Source organism: Molothrus aeneus, chromosome Z (assembly GCF_037042795.1).
Source record: "Molothrus aeneus isolate 106 chromosome Z, BPBGC_Maene_1.0, whole genome shotgun sequence".
In the NCBI taxonomy this organism is placed as follows: domain Eukaryota; kingdom Metazoa; phylum Chordata; class Aves; order Passeriformes; family Icteridae; genus Molothrus; species Molothrus aeneus.
The window spans coordinates 32981787-33000707 of NC_089680.1; the positions used below are offsets into that span (position 1 = coordinate 32981787).

The 18921-nt window shown below is 42.1% G+C and overlaps 1 protein-coding gene across 1 annotated transcript in view; it reads left to right on the forward strand.

Moving 5' to 3' along the window:
* The first annotated feature begins 6242 nt into the window (after window positions 1-6242).
* THBS4 (thrombospondin 4) overlaps window positions 6243-18921 on the forward strand; it is a 38582-nt gene continuing 25903 nt past the window's right edge. The window contains exons 1-4 of the mRNA XM_066568787.1: window positions 6243-6345; window positions 10399-10602; window positions 14483-14730; window positions 15814-15919. Of these exons, the coding sequence (XP_066424884.1) occupies window positions 6258-6345; window positions 10399-10602; window positions 14483-14730; window positions 15814-15919 (646 nt within the window). The 5' untranslated portion in view covers window positions 6243-6257. The remainder of the gene's footprint in view (window positions 6346-10398; window positions 10603-14482; window positions 14731-15813; window positions 15920-18921) is intronic.

The following is an 18921-nucleotide window of genomic DNA, read 5'->3' on the forward strand; positions in this document are numbered from 1 at the left end:
CATACTACCCACGTCCCTTCCCAGAAGGACAACCCCTGCCTGGAGGAAAGGAGGTAATGAAAAAGGCGGTAAATGTCTTCCCCGAGGCGCCTCCTTTCCACCGGGCTAAACAAACTCAGCTCTCTCAGCCGCTCCCCACAGGACTTGTGCTCCAGAGCCGTTCACAGCTCTGTTGCGCTGCTCTGGACTCGCTCCAGCACCTCAATGTCCTTGAATTGAGAACTGTGTCCTCTTGTCCTGTCACTAGCCTGGGAGAAGAGGCCAACCCCTCCCAGGGAACAAGGCCGTTTCAGGTTGTATCCAGGTGGGGGTCAGTCTCTTGGGAAGGGACATGGGTGGCCAGTACCTGTGATCCTGTGGGGAAATGCTGCAGCCGTAGTCCTCTTGAAATGCTTTTGGTACTGTCTGGCCGAACCCTCACCCTCCAACCCTGACACTGCACACAGAGTTGTGACTTTTCATAGGAGCAAAAGAAAATATTGTGATTCTCAATCAACGGTGATGAGCAGCCATGAGCAGCTTGGCACTAGAAACAAGGAGCTCTGATCATATGTTACCAGTTTTGACCAGGTTATAATGATAACCATTCAGTGTGGTTTTAACTACAGAGCTTTAAAGGCTTCAAGTTGTCAGCTGTTTATTCCAGAGCTGTGAAGATGTGCCACAGCACATCTCTAAATGCTAAGTCAAGTTTCCATCCTTCCCACAAAATGAAAAAATACCACATGCTGACTAAAAAAACCCCCTGCACTGACCACCCATATTTAGGTCTTCTATGCATAAGGAGAGTAAGGAAAAAGCTTCATTTTTCCTTTCACCTTCCCAGATCCACAATTTCAGATTTGCTTAAAATTTGTCGAAGAAAGTGTGACGAAAATTTATGCCACAGATCTGAGATCATTCTGCTCCATTTATGAGGAACATGGAAGAAAAAATACATACCCACTTTTTCCCTCATAAAACTATACCACTGGAAATATCAACAGAAGCAATTTTTTTAATTGCTATGTTACATTTTTCCTTCTAAAGACTTATTTAAGATATATATTCTAAGGATATTTTTAATGTCTTTTCCTCCCTACAGGCACCAGCTAACTTCCCAGTCTGTCCAAGTACTTTGCTTTGGTCCTTTCACCATGTGAACTGAGATGCAAAGCTCTGAGAGGGAATTGTGGAGGCTGGCAGCTGTGATCCCAAAGATCTGTTTCTATAAGGGGTATTTTACAAAGGGCTCAATACTTATATCAGCCCTTTTAAGTATCTTTGTTGATTTTGATGACCTGGACAAGGGGATCAAGTGCACTCTCAATCAGTTTGCAGGTGACACCAAGCTGGGTGGGAGTGCTGATCTGCTGGAGGGCAGGAAGGCTCTGCAGAGGGATCTGGACAGGCTGGATCATGGCTGAGGCCAGTGGTGTGAGGTTCAACAAGGCCCAGTGCTGGGTCCTGCCCTTGGGTCACAACAACCCCAGGCAGCTGCACAGGCTGGGGCAGAGTGGCTGGAAAGGACCTGGGGGTGCTGGTGACAGCAGCTGAACATGAGCCAGGCTGTGCCCAGGTGGCCAAGAAGGCCAATGGCATCCTGGCCTGGATCAGCAATGCTGTGGCCAGCAGGGCCAGGGCAGGGATTGGCCCCCTGTGCTGGGCACTGGTAAGGCCACATCTTGAATGCTGTGTTTAGTTTTGGCCCTTCACTACAGGAAGGTCATTCTGGTGTTGGAGTGAGTTCAGAGAAAGGCAATGGAGCTGGTGAAGGGCCTGTAGGACAAATCCTGTGAGGAGTGAGCAAGGGAGCTGGGGGTGTTTAGCCTGGAGAAAAGGATTCTCAGGGAGGACCTTATCACTCTACAAGTACTTGGAAGGATACTGTAGATCGGTGGGGTTCAGTTTTTTCTCCCAAGTAAGAAATGTTAGAATAAGAGAAAATGGCCTCAAGTTGCATTGCACTGGGGAAGGTTTGTATTAGATATTATGAAAAATTTCTTCACTGAAAGGGTTGTCAAGCATTGAAGCAAGCTGCCCAGGAAAGTTTCCTCAACATTCCTGGAAATGCTGAGGACACGTTTTAGTGGTGGATATGGTGGTGGTGCTGGGTTGATGTTTAGATTTGATGAACTTAGAGGTGTGATTTTAAGAAAAACCTAACTATTCTATGAGCTTTTCTGTCATATGGCTGTTCTTGAGGCAGGCTGCAAGAAGGCTTAGGAGGTAAATAGGGAAATAAACTTTGCATTGCCTTCAGGCCCAGTTTATCTCTGTGTTGTTGTGGAGTCTGGAGCAAAGATAAAAAAAAGAGGCAATCTGTACCTTCCCTCCCCCACATCAGGAACTTTTTCCTCTTGGTTGCCTAAGTGGAATTCCTATCAGTGTAAATGAAAAGTAAATAGGTGCATTGAAGATGGATATATGACTTGACTTGAAATAGTGGAGCTTCAATTTGTGTTTTAGGAAAGCAAAAATTCTTTTGAAACCTGTCTTTGAAATTTGAAACCTTTGAAACCAACATTTTTTTTTAAATGAAGCAGGATCAAAACCAGAAGTGTTGATATAAATAGGAAAGGATGTGTTTTAGAGCTGATACTTCACTTGCCTTAAGATTTCTATATCTTAATTGCCCATGAATCCTGATTTTTAATAATCCATATAGTTCCATGAAAACAGTGAGTCTCCTGATGCATATTAGGAACAAAACATGTAAAGTGAGTTAAGCAGCAGGGTTTTTTTCTGTTTCCCTTACCCCATTATTTGGAATTTGAACAAGTAACAGACACTTCTGTAAAGCAAAATCTGTAATGTTTGCAGCTTCTCTGTATTCTGTATGCTTAAAATCTTACAAATTACATAATCAGGTCAAACATTAGAGTGATTGAGGTTTTCTTGCAGATGCTATTTAAAAATTACAGTCACATACTTATGACTTCCTGACAAAAGGTGACCGACATTATGAAAGTTTCTTGGAAACACAATTGATTAATCATGTTTTTATTCTTGCTTCTTATTTAACCTCCAGTAATTAAAGCTGGAGTTAGTATTTCAGAGAATACAGAAGAGTGAAAAGGGAATTGCTAGTATTCCATTGTTTTTATTGAAAATGTTGATCAAAAGGTCAAATAGTCCCTTCCAGACAGCAGATAAACTTTCCACTTTGTGAAATCCCTTAAAGAAGGTTGTGCTTGAGCACCAAATCCCCTTTAATCTGTAACATATTCCAACATAAAACTCAGAATAGAAATGAAAACTGAAGAAATTACAGTGACCTTTAAATGTGCTAAGTTCATCTAAACATGGACTTAAGCTTCTGTTTATGTACATTGTGAACCAGTCCCCTTCTGTCATACTGGATTATGTCTTGTGGGCTGTTTGCCAAACATTGCTTCCATGCGCATTCTTTGTGAGTAAGCACAAAGAATAAGCAGATACAGAGCAAGAACAGAATATGGTCCTCACAAATCTAATACTAATGAAGATATAATACTGCAAACAAAATCCTCCTCCTGGAGCACTGGTCAGCACCAGTATGAGACACTCCTTTGTATTTAAATCAGAAGTAAGGAATGGTAAGTTAGAATTACTTAATATTTCTGTCAGGTAAGGAAATCTTTCAAGAAAACATTTCCTATGCTTTAATAATCTCAAATTCAGTAAACTCAAAGTGCATAATAAATAGCTACAAGTTATTGACGGTGCTCCCCTTAGGTGAAAGCAAACCCTTACTATACTTTTCTCTCTTTTTTTTTTGTTTGTTTGGTTTTTTTTTTTGTTTTTGGTGGGTTTTTTTGTTTGTTTTTTGTCCAGAACTGTAATGATTTTGCAGACCTTCATAGTGTTCTTCTGTCATGCACTTAAGTATATGTTTGCAAAAAACGCTCTTTGCTGAATCAAGGCTTTTCCTTAATAAACAGTTGAACATCATCAGTACTGCTCTAGATCAATGTATTAGCCTTGCAGCACTTGTACTGTCTCCCCATGCTTTAGGCTGGGGACAAATTCTGAACTAACACTTCTCTTTAAGGAGTATTGACATTCAAAGTTCCTCCTTTTCTTTTTCAATCTTCTTGCCTCTTGCTTACCCCTTTTAACCTCCCTTTTTTCCCTGCTCCACAGCACACTGCACCTGATGATCTGTTTTTCTCACTCCCCTGTGCAGCTCTTGGCCAGCTCATTGACACTATCATGTTATCCTGTCACTTGCACTGCAGGGGCAAGGATGTGGGAGTGAAGCTGAGGTGTTTCTTCTTTGTGGAGACGTATACAGAAGAGCAGTAGGGTGAGGAGGAGGAACAGCACCATGCTGTCACACAGGGGCTATGGCAGAGCACCCTTCTGCCTGGCAACGGGCAGAGGAAGAAATGGGCAACTTCAGGAGCGGGTCAACACTGCTAACAAGAATAAGCTAAGAAGTAGGGCTGTGTTATGGAATATAAGCCATGTAGGGAGGGCAATTAGAGGACATGTGAATATAGGCCAGCTGAAGATATCTGAAAATCTCACTGGGGCTGTGTTGGAGAGCAGCCCACAGCTCTCTGTGGTGTAGAGCTGCTGGGGCAGCCCCTTTGCAGCGCTCACAGCCCCCACCCTGCAGTATGCTGTGTTTTGCCTCCCACACAATGAGCCCCTCCAGGACTTCTCTGTGGTGCTCCTTAGATGTATGTACCAAGCCTGATGAGACTGAGCATTAATCAACACTACTTTGCTCACTTTAACATAAACTTTCCCTTCTATTGTTGCCCTACTTTTTATGATGTAAATAATATCAGACAGCTCTAACTTTTCCAACTGAGTGTGGATAGCAAGCTGCGAAGGGGCCAAGCAGGGCTTCCTGGATTTCTGACGTAACAGGGGTTCATCAGCAGAGCTGATACATACAGAGATGTACAGGACAAAGAGAGCTGTGCAGCAGGATAGGAAGCTCATGATGTGTTTGTGTTTCTCACTGGCTCCCTTTTTCCTGTACTTTCCTAACATCAGCAGTGCAGAGACTAGAATTTTCTGAAGTAGAGGACAAACAATGGGATAATGATATCCTAAGGGAACACAGAGTGCTGAAAATTGTTGTAGTTGAAAGAAGAAGGTTTTTTTTTTAAATTTACTTTGGCTAAGTTATTGAATTTGGGAGTTTGCTAAGACAAACAACCTTTTTCCATAGTCTCCATCTGGTCAGTTTGAGCACTCCCAATGCTTCTGAACTCTTTAAATGAAACAAAGGAGCAGATGATACATTCCTCAGTTTACCAGTCAGAGTCTTCTAGAAACCCAATTTGCCCCAGTCTGGAATCTGCATGACCCCTTTTAGTGACACTCTTCAGTTAGGAAAAGTGGAGTATTTAAATTTCTACCAAGACTATGTCTGCGCACCAGAGCATCCCCGTTTGTTTTGACTTAAGATATGCATGAGAATCTGTTCTAATATATGTTAAACCTTAACAGTTGACACTAAACACCTGAGTGCAGAGCAGGCAGAGAAACCTGTGAGAGGGCTTTGCAAAGGTGACAGCTGTATTGTTGTCAGAAGACACAAAGAAATATATGGTCACCACTTGCTAAACATAGAAAGGGAGGCAGGACAGGTTTTAAACTAAAATTGTGCCAACCTCAAAGTTAAGCATCCTGCAGTCAGCAGGACTGGGTGAAAAGGCTGGATTATCTTCATGTTTCTGACACTCTTCTACATCCTTCACCAGGCAGGTGGCTCTCTGAAGGGCTGCTTGCAACAGCGCTGGACTTGCTGTCCCTCCTGAACTTAGAGAACTCTTATTCAGCTCTTAAAGCACACCCAATTCACTTTTGGGGCCATCTTCTTGTGACTGGTAGTAAGCATAGTCGCTTATTAACCACTGAACTCCATGATCTTAAAGGTCCTTTCCTACCTCGCTAATTCTGTGATACTATGAATTTAAAGCCATTAAATACATTGCAATTTCCAGGGCTCCTCAAAGGAGGAGCCCTGGATCCTCAGACAGGATCCTCACAGGTGTTGATTTTGGGGGGCATCGCCAGGATCTCCAGTTCTGTCCGAGCCACCTCCATCAGTGCCAGTTCTCGGCTGGGGTTCCGACGGCGCGCTCCCTCCTGGTCCCCCACAGGGCTCGGCCGTCCCCTCCGCGCCCCCCGCTCGCCCGCCTCCCGTGGGGAGCCCCGGCCAATGGCCCGCCGCCTGCCGCCGGCCGTGCCCGGCCCCGGGGCCGCCCCCGTTAAACAGCGGGGCCCGGTGCGGAGCGGCGGCCGTCCCTTGCCGCCCTGCCCGGCCCGCGGCCGCCATGGGGTGCGAGCGCGGCGCCGCGCTGCTGCTGCTGCCGCTCGCCCTGCAGCTGTGCCCGGGCCGCTCCGCCGCGCCCGCCCCCCGAGGTAAGGGCCCCGCGCCCCCGATGGAGCGCGCTCTCCTTGTCCCTCTTCCGTTGGGAAGGCTCTGGGCTTGCCAGTGTCCCGACCCCTGCCCTCCGCCGGGAGTACTGCCTGGCAGCGAGAGGCAGCGCCTCTGCAGGTGCTAGGGGAGCCGGAGCCGTGGCGGGCAGCAGGAGCCGCCGCTGCCCGTCGGGGCGCAGAGCGCGCCCGCGGAGCCGCCCGGACTAGCGGTGGGGACCGGAGGAGATGGCGGTGACAGCCCCTCTCATGCAGCCTGCAAAAAGTGTTTCTGTAGGTGTGCTGGTGAGTGCGTAGAGCATCTGAATAGCCTTTTCCAGCTGCAAGTTTTCCTAAATGAGAAGTGAATTTCTAAGCCGGGAAAACTCTACTACATAGTAGAGTCCATAGGAAAACTCGTACTTTTAAACCCAGCATTGCCGTGGCAATATTATGCGCGTAGTAAGTCAGGAGCTGCTATATTTTAGAGTTTGAGCGAAGTGGGTGGTATTGCTCTGCGGTAGCAGCTTGTGACTGCAGCCAGCTCGGCTGCCGAGTGCAGCAGTTAGTGCAACTTCGTGCTACTCCAAGAACCTTAAGGCTGCTTGTGGTTTTCGCTACATTTTTAACCCCCTCCACTGCCTTACAGAATTATTTTTAACACGTCAATCAGTTATTACTTAAGAAGATCTAAAAGACAGCTGATCACAATATAGCTGCATTTTCAGAAGCCTTTGTTGTAGATCTTTATGATGTGAAGACATTTCAGAGAATTTTTGTAATGACAAGTTGCCTATTACCGGATTAGAAAAAAGCCAGCTTTCTAACTTGTCAGGGGCAGTGGCCAATGAAAAACTTCACCCTCAACAAGGGATGCTTTCAGCTTCTTGTGGTCAGTGGGAAATTGTTGTGGTAGGGGTTAGGATTTCACTCCAAGTGTCTAAGCCATTAATAATTACCTCGAAAAGTGCTGAACAGTAGTGGAGCAGTGTTTACATCTACAGCTATGATTAGGTGTGACCAGAAAACAGCCTTGGAAGGTATCAAAAAGCTGGTGTGATATGGCAACAGAGTTAGAGAAAAGAAGGGGTACTTTAAGTTCCATGCTCTCCTGTGTCACTAATTTCACTCCTCCATGCTTCCTCATCCTAGCACTTTCCATCCGCCTTCTAGCTCTCATCTGAAAAGCTAGCCTTGATGGGTTTGGGCAGATTTCCAAAGTGTGGTTTGCCACTGTCTCACCATGTAGCTCATCCCTTGTTAGCATTTGGCTAGGAGGGTAGGCAGCTCTATTTTAAAAACCACAGAAGGAAGGTGCAGGAGAGAATTCCTGGTCTGTCTCATGAGCAGGCTCAGTTTAGCCCAGTGGGTATGCACACTCGTGCTTGAAGGCATGAAGGCATGTTGGAGTTTTCAATCCATTACATGGATTAGAACCAGCTGCTTGTGCTTTTCAGCTTTGTCAGTCATATTCTGTACATTTGCTTTCAAGTCTGCCTTTCCACTGAGAGGAACAAAGAGACAGGGTTCTTCAAAAAATGAGATGTGAAATCTTTGTGATCTTTTTTTCCCTGTTTCTCCCAAACAAATACTTGTCTCTATAATGGCCAAGAGCTGTCTGTCTCTGCCAACTCTACTAAGGATGTAAAATGAATTTTCATAGCCTCCTCATTCTTCTGCTAGCTGCATTTGCTAGCATGTGTGTAGCATTGTGCTTAAGGATGGATCTGATCATGTAATGCATCCACATACTAGTCAGTGAAGATATTCCAGGAAAGAGTTTGATAACATGGTGCTAAAGGATCTGGCTGAGGCACTGTGCTTTGTGGAACACAACTGACAAACCAATTTGAGTATTAATTTAAAGATGCAAATAACAAAAAATTCAAAAAATGTTTTCTGTAACATTAGACAGATGTTTCACAGTGTTTAGTCATTACTTTTGTAATATTTTTAAGTGATTCTAGCATAGGTTAATGAGTATCACAGAAATTGATAGAAATTCAGCCAATAGACCTAGAACTGAACAAAATGTATATATTTTGTACTATATTTCATGCTGTCAAAGTCTTTGGTATTGTATTGCATTGCTCTGGCTGAGGAAACACAGCTGTATTTTATGAATGTCTGTTCCTTGTAAAATGCTGTTGTACACAGTAGTGAGTTGCATTTCAGTCTCTTATGTGGGCAGTTGCTCTACTCTCTCTGCACTAAGTGTGATGAGGCACCCAGCCTTTTGCTTCTGCTTTCCAAGTCCCTGCTTTCAGTGGGAGCAGTGGTTGTCCTGGTATGCTGTAAATCTGAACTTAATGAAGTCTTTTGACCAAGTCCACCTTACATATATATGTCTTAGTTGTTTGACAGCAGTACTACTAGTGCATGCAAGTCAAGGGTCTGATATTTTTTGTAGTGTGTCCTGCAAATTCTCTGTAGAGTCATGAGATCCTTAGACCCAATGTAAGTGTAGACTTCAGAGATTATTTCAATGACTTCATGAAATGAAGGGAAAACGGTCTTCATTTTTTCTCTTTTTTGGAAATAACATTAGTGTCTAAATGAATGGATGCTTCAGAATGAGTGATGGGAGCAGCATTAACCCACACTCTAGTATAAGGGAACAGGGTTTCCCGCATATCTGTGGGAAGGTCTGCGTGCCCATGTGGTTGTTCTTTGAGTGCTCTTCAGTTTTTTCCTGTGCGTAACTTACGGAAACACTGGAATTGTAGGATGAGCTCATCACCTTATAGACAACAACAGCTTCGGGGTTGTGCTACACAGAAGAGGCTCATCTGATAAGGTCCACCAGTGTTTTTTCAGCCTGGGAAAAGAAACTTATTAGTACAACCACGGGCTTGAATCAAGCTAAGGCACAATGTGCTGTCACGTGCCTTTGCCATCTGCCCGGTGTTACAACTCTTCTCTAGTGAGAGCTCTACAGTAGTGTTCCAGAGTGGGAGAAAATGATGGCCCAGCTATAGTAGGCCTATGGAGTGTCAGTGGTATACAATGGCTCAGTGTGCTCTTATATTTAAACAGTTGTGCAAAATATTTATCAGACTTTACTGACAGGGTGTAATATATATACTGCTTTAATTGCAGTGGGTTGGAATAGGAGATAATCAAAAAACCTAATAGAAGCGTTTATTGAGTTAGGAGATGTCGTGGATTTAGGAACATTGAGGAAAACCCCAGTTCATTGTTTCAGTGCCATAAAGGACATAGCTGACTTATATATGTGTAAAATCATAGACTCTTTGCTTATGCATTATGGAAAAACTAAAATAAAAATTTGAAAGAGCTTTCACTATGCCTTCAGGGTTTGTGGGTTTTGTTTTGTTTTTTGTCAGGCCTGTATTTCTTTGTTTTGTTTGCCAGAAAGGAAAGATGAGTCTTATTTGTATAATATATATTCTGAAAACTCAGTGAAGTGAGAAGGTTGTGAACATCATATTGCTTACCTGGCTTTTTGGCATTTTAATTGGTGTTTTGCAAAAGCTATCAAAGGATGAGCACTCTGGAAATCTGTCTGAAAATTTTAATGCTGAATCCTTATGTAATTGAAATGTGAACACAAACATCTGAATTTATGAAAGCAGAAGTAGGTTAAAAAGCTTTCTGTTGAGGTGAATCCTCAGAAGAAAAGCACCTTTGAGATCTACCTAAAAATATTTGCATTCCTCAATTTGAAAACTAGTTATTTCTATGTTAGTAACTTATCAATAATTCCTTTGAAAAATAAAAATAGTTAAAATATTTGCAACAAATTATAGATATTTTGATAGAATGATAGAATATCATAGCTGTAGCTGGCAGGTGCCATCTAGTCCAAACTGCCTGCATCTATGGGGACATGTTTCACCAGACCAGATTGCTTAAGATATCCCTTCCAGTGCCAGGGATTTGAACTTCATGATATTTACAGACGATCATCATATTAATAACTTTTTTTTTCTTGATAGGAAGAGTATACAATCTCCAATATGTGGCTTCAAATATCATTCTTCTTTGGTCATTATTATATTTAATTTTCTTTTGAAATATGCTTTTTTTTCCCCTCAGTTTTTGATCTTCTTCCTTATTCAAACAAGCGAGTGGTACTGAACTTCTTGCAACAAGCATTTGGGGATCCTATGCTGAATGAAGTGTACTTGCTCTCAACATTCAAATTACAGCCAAAGAGCACAGCCACTGTTTTTGGCCTATATTCATCAGCTGACAACAGCAAGTATTTTGAATTTACGGTAATGGGACGGATGAGTAAAGGTGAGTTGCTTGGAATGTGTATGGTATAACTGGTGTTGGATCCATAGTCACTGGTGTGTAACAGATGAATGTTGACAACTGTGTGATTAACCTTTGTGCTTGAGTCATTCCTGTTGCATACTGTCACTTTTCACATCCCCTCTCACCCCTTCATCTCTTTCCTTCGTCTCCTTGATGCTGCTCTCTCCTGGCCAGGGAAAACTGACCTGACAATCAGCTGGTACCTTCACTTGGCTGCAGTGCTTACTCTGAGCAATGCTGAGAAAGGAGGAAAAAACCATGGAATATGGAGCAAGGAGACAATGTGGTTTGGTCTTTTTTTTTTTTTTCCTTTTTTCCCTAGGGATAATCACTGGTTCTTATTACTCAGGAATGCGAGGGACACACGCACATGCTGCCTCATGCATATGAAAGGCAGGTTCTTGTTCCAATGACCCTGGAGGTTAGATGTGACTACGCAAGACAAATATTCCCAGCACTTACTAGATCTGTTGGGTGAAATAAAGCGTTAGTCAGGAGTCAAAGTAGGAACTGCCGTACTTTTAGAAATAATAATAATAATTTCATTGATCTGATTGATCTGTAAACCAGGTCTGGGATATACTACAGTTTTAAGGTTCAGTGAAAGATCATTGATTTATTGATTTATTGTTGATTGTTGATTTATGTACATTATTGTTGCTGCATTGACTTCACCACTGCTATAGTAATTTGCTACCGAGTAATTAGCTAAATCGAATATACTGTGAAATTCTACTGAGGAATTTCAGTTTCTACATAGGGAAATTATTCAATATGTTGCAAAAGAAGAAAAGCATATCTTTTCGTTAAACATGGTTGGGGAATGAGTTCAATAAAACATTGGTAGTTTTATCAGGTCTGCCAAAATCCTTCTGAGGTAAGGGAATAAGAACTGTGTGTGTGTGTAGGGAATGGGTAATACATGGTCACACAGCCTTATCAAAAGTGCCATACAATTCCCAACACGGACTTACTTAATTGCTAAATAAATGATAAATTACACATAGTCCCTCTCCCTCTCGCACATGCACATCTATGTGTGCAAATGTGGTACATATATATAGGAACACATGTATATGCACAAATGTGTCGATTTACATACAAGTTTGAACATATCGAACTGATTTTCCAAACTGTCTGTGTGACTGCATGACAGTCCTTTAAGCCTGTTAGAGTGTTTCTGGTGGAAGGTTACATGGTTTCTTTTGGTTTTGTCCTCAGTGGGTTGGTGTTTGAGTTACATCTTTGTGACAGGACGAACGCAATAATGGCATATGCATAGGCAGCATGGAGCAACTTGTCCTGTCAGTGACCAGTGTTGAGTAGATGGAGGACATCTGTAACCTGTTTGATTTAAAGGATTGACCATCAGGTTGATGTAAAAGATTGGCTTAAGAGAGGGAGGCTTTTTGCAGCAAGACAGTTCATTGGATTTCTTTGTCTCCTTACTACTTTAGAGCACCTTAGTTAAGGCATATGGCAGTGAGCAAGTGGTAGGCAGTGTTTTCACACGTGATTTCTCTGAAGTGTTAGGGATCCCATATGGCTACTTCATACAGTAAGTTAAACTGCATCCACGAGATTGTCATGTCAGCTGCAAGTATGGAGTGTGTGAGTTGTGTATGATCCTCTCAAGATGGAACAGCATTGCTTAAGCGATGAACCAATACTGGCATCTCAGCAAAATGCAGGGTCTTCATATCTGTGGTATTTCTCTGCATGTTCCTTCTAGTTAGCACCCAAATCTGATTTAGGGAGTTAACAGCTAAACTTACTGTAGACAATTATGTCTTTCAGGGATAGATAGCGTCCATGGATTTCTTATCCTTTTTTAATTATTCTTTTATGGAGCAAACAGCAGTTAGTGCATAGAAGTGTTGCAGTTAAACAATTCTGTGAAGCAGCTCCTATTTTAATTGAAAATTTGTTTCTTAAGCAGTTTACGTGACACTCTTATGATTTTCTGTAAAATATTCAATCAGCAAACATACTGCAGGGGCTTGTATGAGTTAAATCTTGGAGGTGGAGGCTGTGATCCAAGAAAATCTCTCTTCAAAAGCCTACTCTAGTTTACCAGATGAATATTTGGCTTTGGCTGAGGAAAGAATACTTGATCTTCTTTCCAAGTCTGATTGCTCCTTGTCCTGAAACTATTCTGGCAGAGTCTGTTCTGGGCCCTGCCTCCATCTCCTCTTTCTTTCTCTAGGCTACTGTTGTGTTTGGTCACTCTGAGTGCAGGGCCCAGATCCAATTTTATATGGCCAGGCGTGCATAATATTCACATAAATAAAATGCCTGCAATGTACTCTCTCTTGCCGTATCTTTGAGTTTGCCAAGAAATGCTACCTTTTAGCGAGTTACTGGTGACCTCATGCACCTTTGCAGAAATATCAGCTCTGGCAGTGTTTTAACATAGACAGTAGTGAAAACATTCCTGGTATTGATCACAGCTGCTGAGGCTCTAGCACTGGTGTAGACTTCAAAGATGGAGACATACCCTGCCCCATTCATGCTGGTATAAATCTGGGAGTTTTTTATCATTAGACTGAGGAATTAAAAAAATTTTAGGGAGCATGTGCACAGTAAGTTGGGAGGTCAGCAACAAACAGGTATCCTAGCAATTTTATTAGTAGTGGAAAGATGGCAAGGTAGTTTGTTAAATGAATAGAAATTGGATGGTTTCAGTAAGTAGCTGTTATTAGGTCCAAAGCTAGTATGAGCTTTTACCTCCACTATATCCACAATTTTTGGTTGACTTAGTGTCAGATCATTTGTGAGGTCTCACTTGACACAGCTGTACCAGCCATCTGTGAATTTCAGACTTTAGCAAGAGCCAGCACGTAAATATTTAGATGCCTGATGTCTCTGCAGCTTGGTTCCTCATGCTCATAACTATTATGATCAGGAAATAAGAGGCTGTCAGCTGGTGATCAGTGGGATCTTTGAAGGTCTGTCTGATATTGCAGGGTAGTTATGCACTGTCCAGATGCATTCAGCTCGTTGCTTCTGCAGATAATGCAGTTGGAGAGCCAGGGAGAAACTTTGTGGAGAGAACTAGCTAGCTGATCCTAGAGATCTGGCTCACAGATTCTAGCTTACTGATCCAATTTCCTTAGGAAAGAGACTTTCTTTTCAATATTACTCAGCAGGCATTTATTGTAAGAGTATTTGACTGCTGTGGGCTTTTTTTGATGGTGCATTTTACTTAATGAAATGAGAATTTTTGTCAGGTAGGTCAGTCACTAAGGCTTTTAAAAAGAGCTGAGAAAAGGTTTAGTCATCCCTAGGAGTGGACTATGTCTTTTCTGCATTATATTTTGGTTTTACTGAGTGTTTGTTACAGAGAAGTGCAGGTTATTGCTTTGGAAACATGCTTCCTTTGGTTTTTAATTATGCATTTGGATGCACTCTTAGCTCCACTGTATGCAGTATGCATCACTAAAATTGATTTTCTAGTTGTACACTTCTGCAGAGTATTTCTGGGTCTGTCAGATATGTACATACCAAAGTGCTGACTGGAGGCTGCCTGCTACGCCCTGTAACTTTACCACTTGCGTTTTAGCACATTATGGCCTGTAAAGTGACTTTGGTTAAGACATTTAGGGAGGCCTGGACAAAGCAGAGGAAAACTCAGCACAGGCAACAGAGCTTCACAAATGTCATGCAAGCATCCTGCTAGTGCTGCTTCGAGAGTCAATGTCCCGTTTATTATTACCATTGTGTCTGCATATGGGATGCATTTACAGAGGCAGACATGGGGAAAAATACCAGAGCAATTGCAGATTTCCACAGGATGTTCCTTGATCAGCCGTGGGCTGTCTGCTACCCTCTGATAGTCCTTCTGTGTGTTTTGTCCTAGCGGTTCTGCGCTATCTGAAGAGTGATGGAAGGCTGAATTCCGTGATCTTTAGCAACATCCAGCTGGCTGATGGGAAACCCCATGCTGTCATCTTGTGGCTGAGTGGTCTGCAGCAGGGAGTGAGCACTATAGAGTTGTATCTGGACTGCCTGCAAGTAGGTGCAATTGAGGACTTGCCAAAACCATTTTCAGCACTGTCTCAGAAGGTGGTGGCAGCTGAGTTGCGCATTCTCCAAGAGAAGCCACAGGTGAGCATGGAAACTGGGAACAGGCTGAGGACTTAGAGGGATCACCACTGAACCTCTGGATCACTGAATTCAAACCTCAGTCCTCACAGCAGCCAAGCTCTCTACAGTAATACTTTAATATTAAGTTGTGAAATAAATGTAAATAGAAGCTCCTATGGAGCAGGTGAAATCTTAGCTCACATGAACCCTATAATATTTTTGCTATTTGTTTTAGACATAATTTTTAGCTTTTTAAATAAAATCTTAAAAACCTACTACCTCCTTCACTTCAATCTAGTTGTTTTTTGGGGAGTGGACTTTTTGTAAGGACTCAGCTAGTGCAGTAAGAGCAGCTTTTCACTGGCTTCTTCCAGCTATCCTGTATGAGCAATGCTTGTCTGTGTATGTGGCTTTCCTCTTCATGATATGCCAAAAGCCTAAAAAAGACAAAAGAAAGGAGGACTCTTTTGGTGCCAGAGTGAAACCCTCATCTGTTTGATTGCAATAGCTTTTCTTCCTCTGTCTGCCAAGCAGGAGTTGATAAAGCTTCCTGTCATGTCCCTATCAGCAGTCTGAGATAAACAGTGTCTTCCAGAGCATCTTCCATCATCATTAATCAAAAATACTTATTAGAAGGTACAAAGGCATTCTGCCCCCCAAGGTTTCCCACTTACTTTGTTTCATTACAGGCTTGAAAGTGAGCCTATTTTTATAGAGAATGACTGATGTGTCCATATTCCTGACATGAATATATGTACCTGTTTGAGAGGAGAGGAAAAAACCACAGCTTTGGATGCACTTAAAACAAAATCATATGCCACAGAAATATAGGAACTTCTAGTATGTGCGATTTTATTAATTAGAACAGTAAAAAAAAAGAGTTTGAAATAAAACCACACCTATGTCAAAATCTGCAAGGCAAAGACTAGAGATTTTATACAGTTCAAATGGTAATGGGTGGTCCTGAAGGGAATGGTGTAGGACCCCTGCATGCATATGAAATGGACTCCCACTCTTTAAAAAATTAATTTACTTTGTCTGATATTTCATATTCTTCCCATTGTTGTACCAGAATTGTGAGCTCTGTTTTTCTTGTGAGCCCAGGATACACTAGATGAACTGAAGCTGGTAACTGGAGGAACCCTTGCTGAAGTGGGAAACCTGCAGGATTGTTTTCTTCAACAAATTGAGCCTGTACCTCAGTACACTGGTAAGGCCTGCAACTGGGAGTTAAAATTATTCTTAATGATACCAGTGCAAGGAAATTAATGTGATGAATACTGAAAATGTGAAAAAGCCTATAGTCAAGTAATAACAATTATTTGATTAAATTATAGCTATGAAAATTTCCTGTAAATGTTTTAGAAATAGCTCTCTTTGGAGATAAAACAGTTGCTGGTGATAAAACAATGATCTGTTGTTTTAGTGAAAGACAAGTCTGTAATGATTAAAAGAGGTTTTTTAGCCTAATTTGGAAGACAAGTTTTTGTGATGATGATCTACTTGTGTCAGCTTAATAATATTTTAAGTACTCAAATTGCAAACAGTTGCAGATGGAAAGTAGCGCTAAATGGGGTACGTTGCTACAGGTTGTGTGAAAGGAAGATCACTGGAGTAGCAAGACCTACCCACGTACTTACCCACACTCACAGTGTCAGTCTCTTGTTGAGCACTGGACTGTCATCCAGAGGGGAGGAGTAATGTGTAAAGAAGCTTGCAGGAGACTAAAGAAAACATTTGTGCCATGGCTAGAGAGCCTGTATGTCTATGTGGGAAAAACCATTGCACAGTAGCCGCTAGTCCTGCCACAATTTAGCCAAGGCTTTTGTCAGCTGCTGAAGGGCCTCAGAGGCTTCATGCAATCCCCTGTGTTAGGTGAGGGTGCTTCCTGACCTCTGGACACAGAAAACCTGTGCTAGACTATCCCATCTGTAGTCGTTCTAGTTCGTTCTTCTGCCTTTCTGCTGTGAGGGAGAAGAAGGGGTTCACACTGTGCATGGAATATGTTAATATATGACAGCCATAGGAAGGAAATTCAGTTCAAGGTTTGAAACAGGATTAATGATATGTTTTCTCTTGTAACCTTTCCTGTCCCCCTGCCAAGCCCAACCCTGCAGCATTGATAATTTTGATAAGAACAGAGGCAAGATGCAGAAATTTTATGAGGGCATCCTGGGTATGCCACATGAATGTAGGCACCATTGCAGTGCTAACAAAATCTGGTCTGCCTTTTATCTATGTAAATCCTTCGTACCAGATACTTCTATTTCCTTGCTTCTTAACTTATATACACTTAAATAAAAAATTAATTTTATTCTTCACGCTCTCTCTTTTTCACTAAACCAACAGGCATTCAAACTTGAAACAGAAGGGTAATTCAGTGTTTTCTTCTGCAAAAACTGTCAGTTCTCCCACGGCAAGTTTCCAAATTACAAACTTGCAGCTTTTGCAGCTTTTTCATTTTTATCTTTTTCTCATTAATCAATAATGCAAATGGTAATATACAGGCAGACTATCTTTCTGTGTCTGCCTCCACTTGGCTTAGACTCTCAAATTCAGTGCTTTTAACTTTCAAGTGGAATTAGTGTCAATAATAATAATAATAATAATAATAACCCAACTACTCACATAAATACATCCAAAGTCTACATAGTCTAATCCACCAAAAGAAAAGGTGGGTGTTCCAACAGCAATTTTAACTTTTCTGCCTTGAACTTTGTGTATGCATCATGATGCCCTTCTATGGCAGTGGTATATCAGATAATGTCAATTGTGCCTACTTCCATGAAAAGCTGGAATGCAACTGTTCAGCTGTATAGGGGGGTAAGCCCTAATGTCTTGGTAAAAATCTGTGCTTTCATATTAATTGGAAAATCCTGGGGAGTGCTTTGGACCTGAATAACTGTACATGGCTTTGACTGTGTCCCTGGTTTTTGCTCATTGCTTTCACAGAAGCATTACCTCCATGTTCAGTCTGTGAGGCTGAGACACCTAAGCAGTGGGATGAGATTATGATGATCAGACACAGGCTGAAGATGTATATTTGGGTTTTTGTGTTTGGGTAGGAAATTAGAATGCGAGGTGCACTGGGTTTGGTAGCTGAGATTAGTACGCTGCATGTGATCATCATCACAAGATCATTCTAGTCCCAAGGGATCTTAGGAGGTTGTATAGTTCATGTAGGGTACCTGAACCTGACAAAGTATTAAAAATAAAAAAGCTATATTTCACTGGACCAAAGGTTCTTTAAACAAGTTGCTGTTAGAGACAGTATGTCAGTATAGACCCACGGGCAAGAGACTAATGGAAGGGAGAGTGTGGCTTTCTCTGAATGCTTCACTGTTCTCCAGTTCATGGTATTCAGAGCTCTTGACTCAGTGGTGATGTCTTTGTGCTTTGTATTCAATATATGTTTTTGTACATGAATCTGTCCAGTCAGTTTTAAATGCATGGTCAAGAAATCTATCACATCTCTGAGGAATATCTCCTTCTGTATACTTGGAACCTGCCTCTTCTTAATTCCACATAAAACTTGTACATACAGCTTCTTTGGTGAAAGATTATAGGCTGTTCAGAAACGTTTCTTATTGTTAGTCATCATCTATACTATAGTACTGGTTCGCTCTCTGGTCAAGAAACCACAATCTTCCAGAGTTCAAGAAGTTGGACAATGTTCTCACACACACGGTGTGATTCTTGGGATTGTCCCATGTGGGGCCAGGATTTGACCTGATAATCCTGGTAAGTCTCTCCCAACTCAGGCTGTTCCATGATTCTATGGGTGTCATTCTCTTAGAATGACAATTCAGGATTTGAATGACACAGACAGGAGCAAATGTGTTGCTTGAGCCAGAGAGCTGTTGTTCCTAAGAGAGGTAGAAGCAATAGCTATGAGGTGTTTTAGGGTGGCTATTGTTTGTGCACATCTGGGCCAGTTGGCTGTGGAACGAAGCTGGATCTGTACTGTAATATCCTGGCAAGAGAAAGATGGGGACTTCAGTTCCCAGTTGGTCAGTAATACTTCAGAGCAGTCTCTGAACTTAGTTATTACTGTGAAAGCTACTCTGTTAATCATACTGTTGATGATTCAAGAATATAGAGCTATGGAGTAGCTGAACTGGGGAGTTGCCTTACAAGATATTAGGGGTATGGATGAAGGAGGCTACGTGGAAGGGCTAGATAACTGTATTGCTTCATGCTGGTACCTTTTGC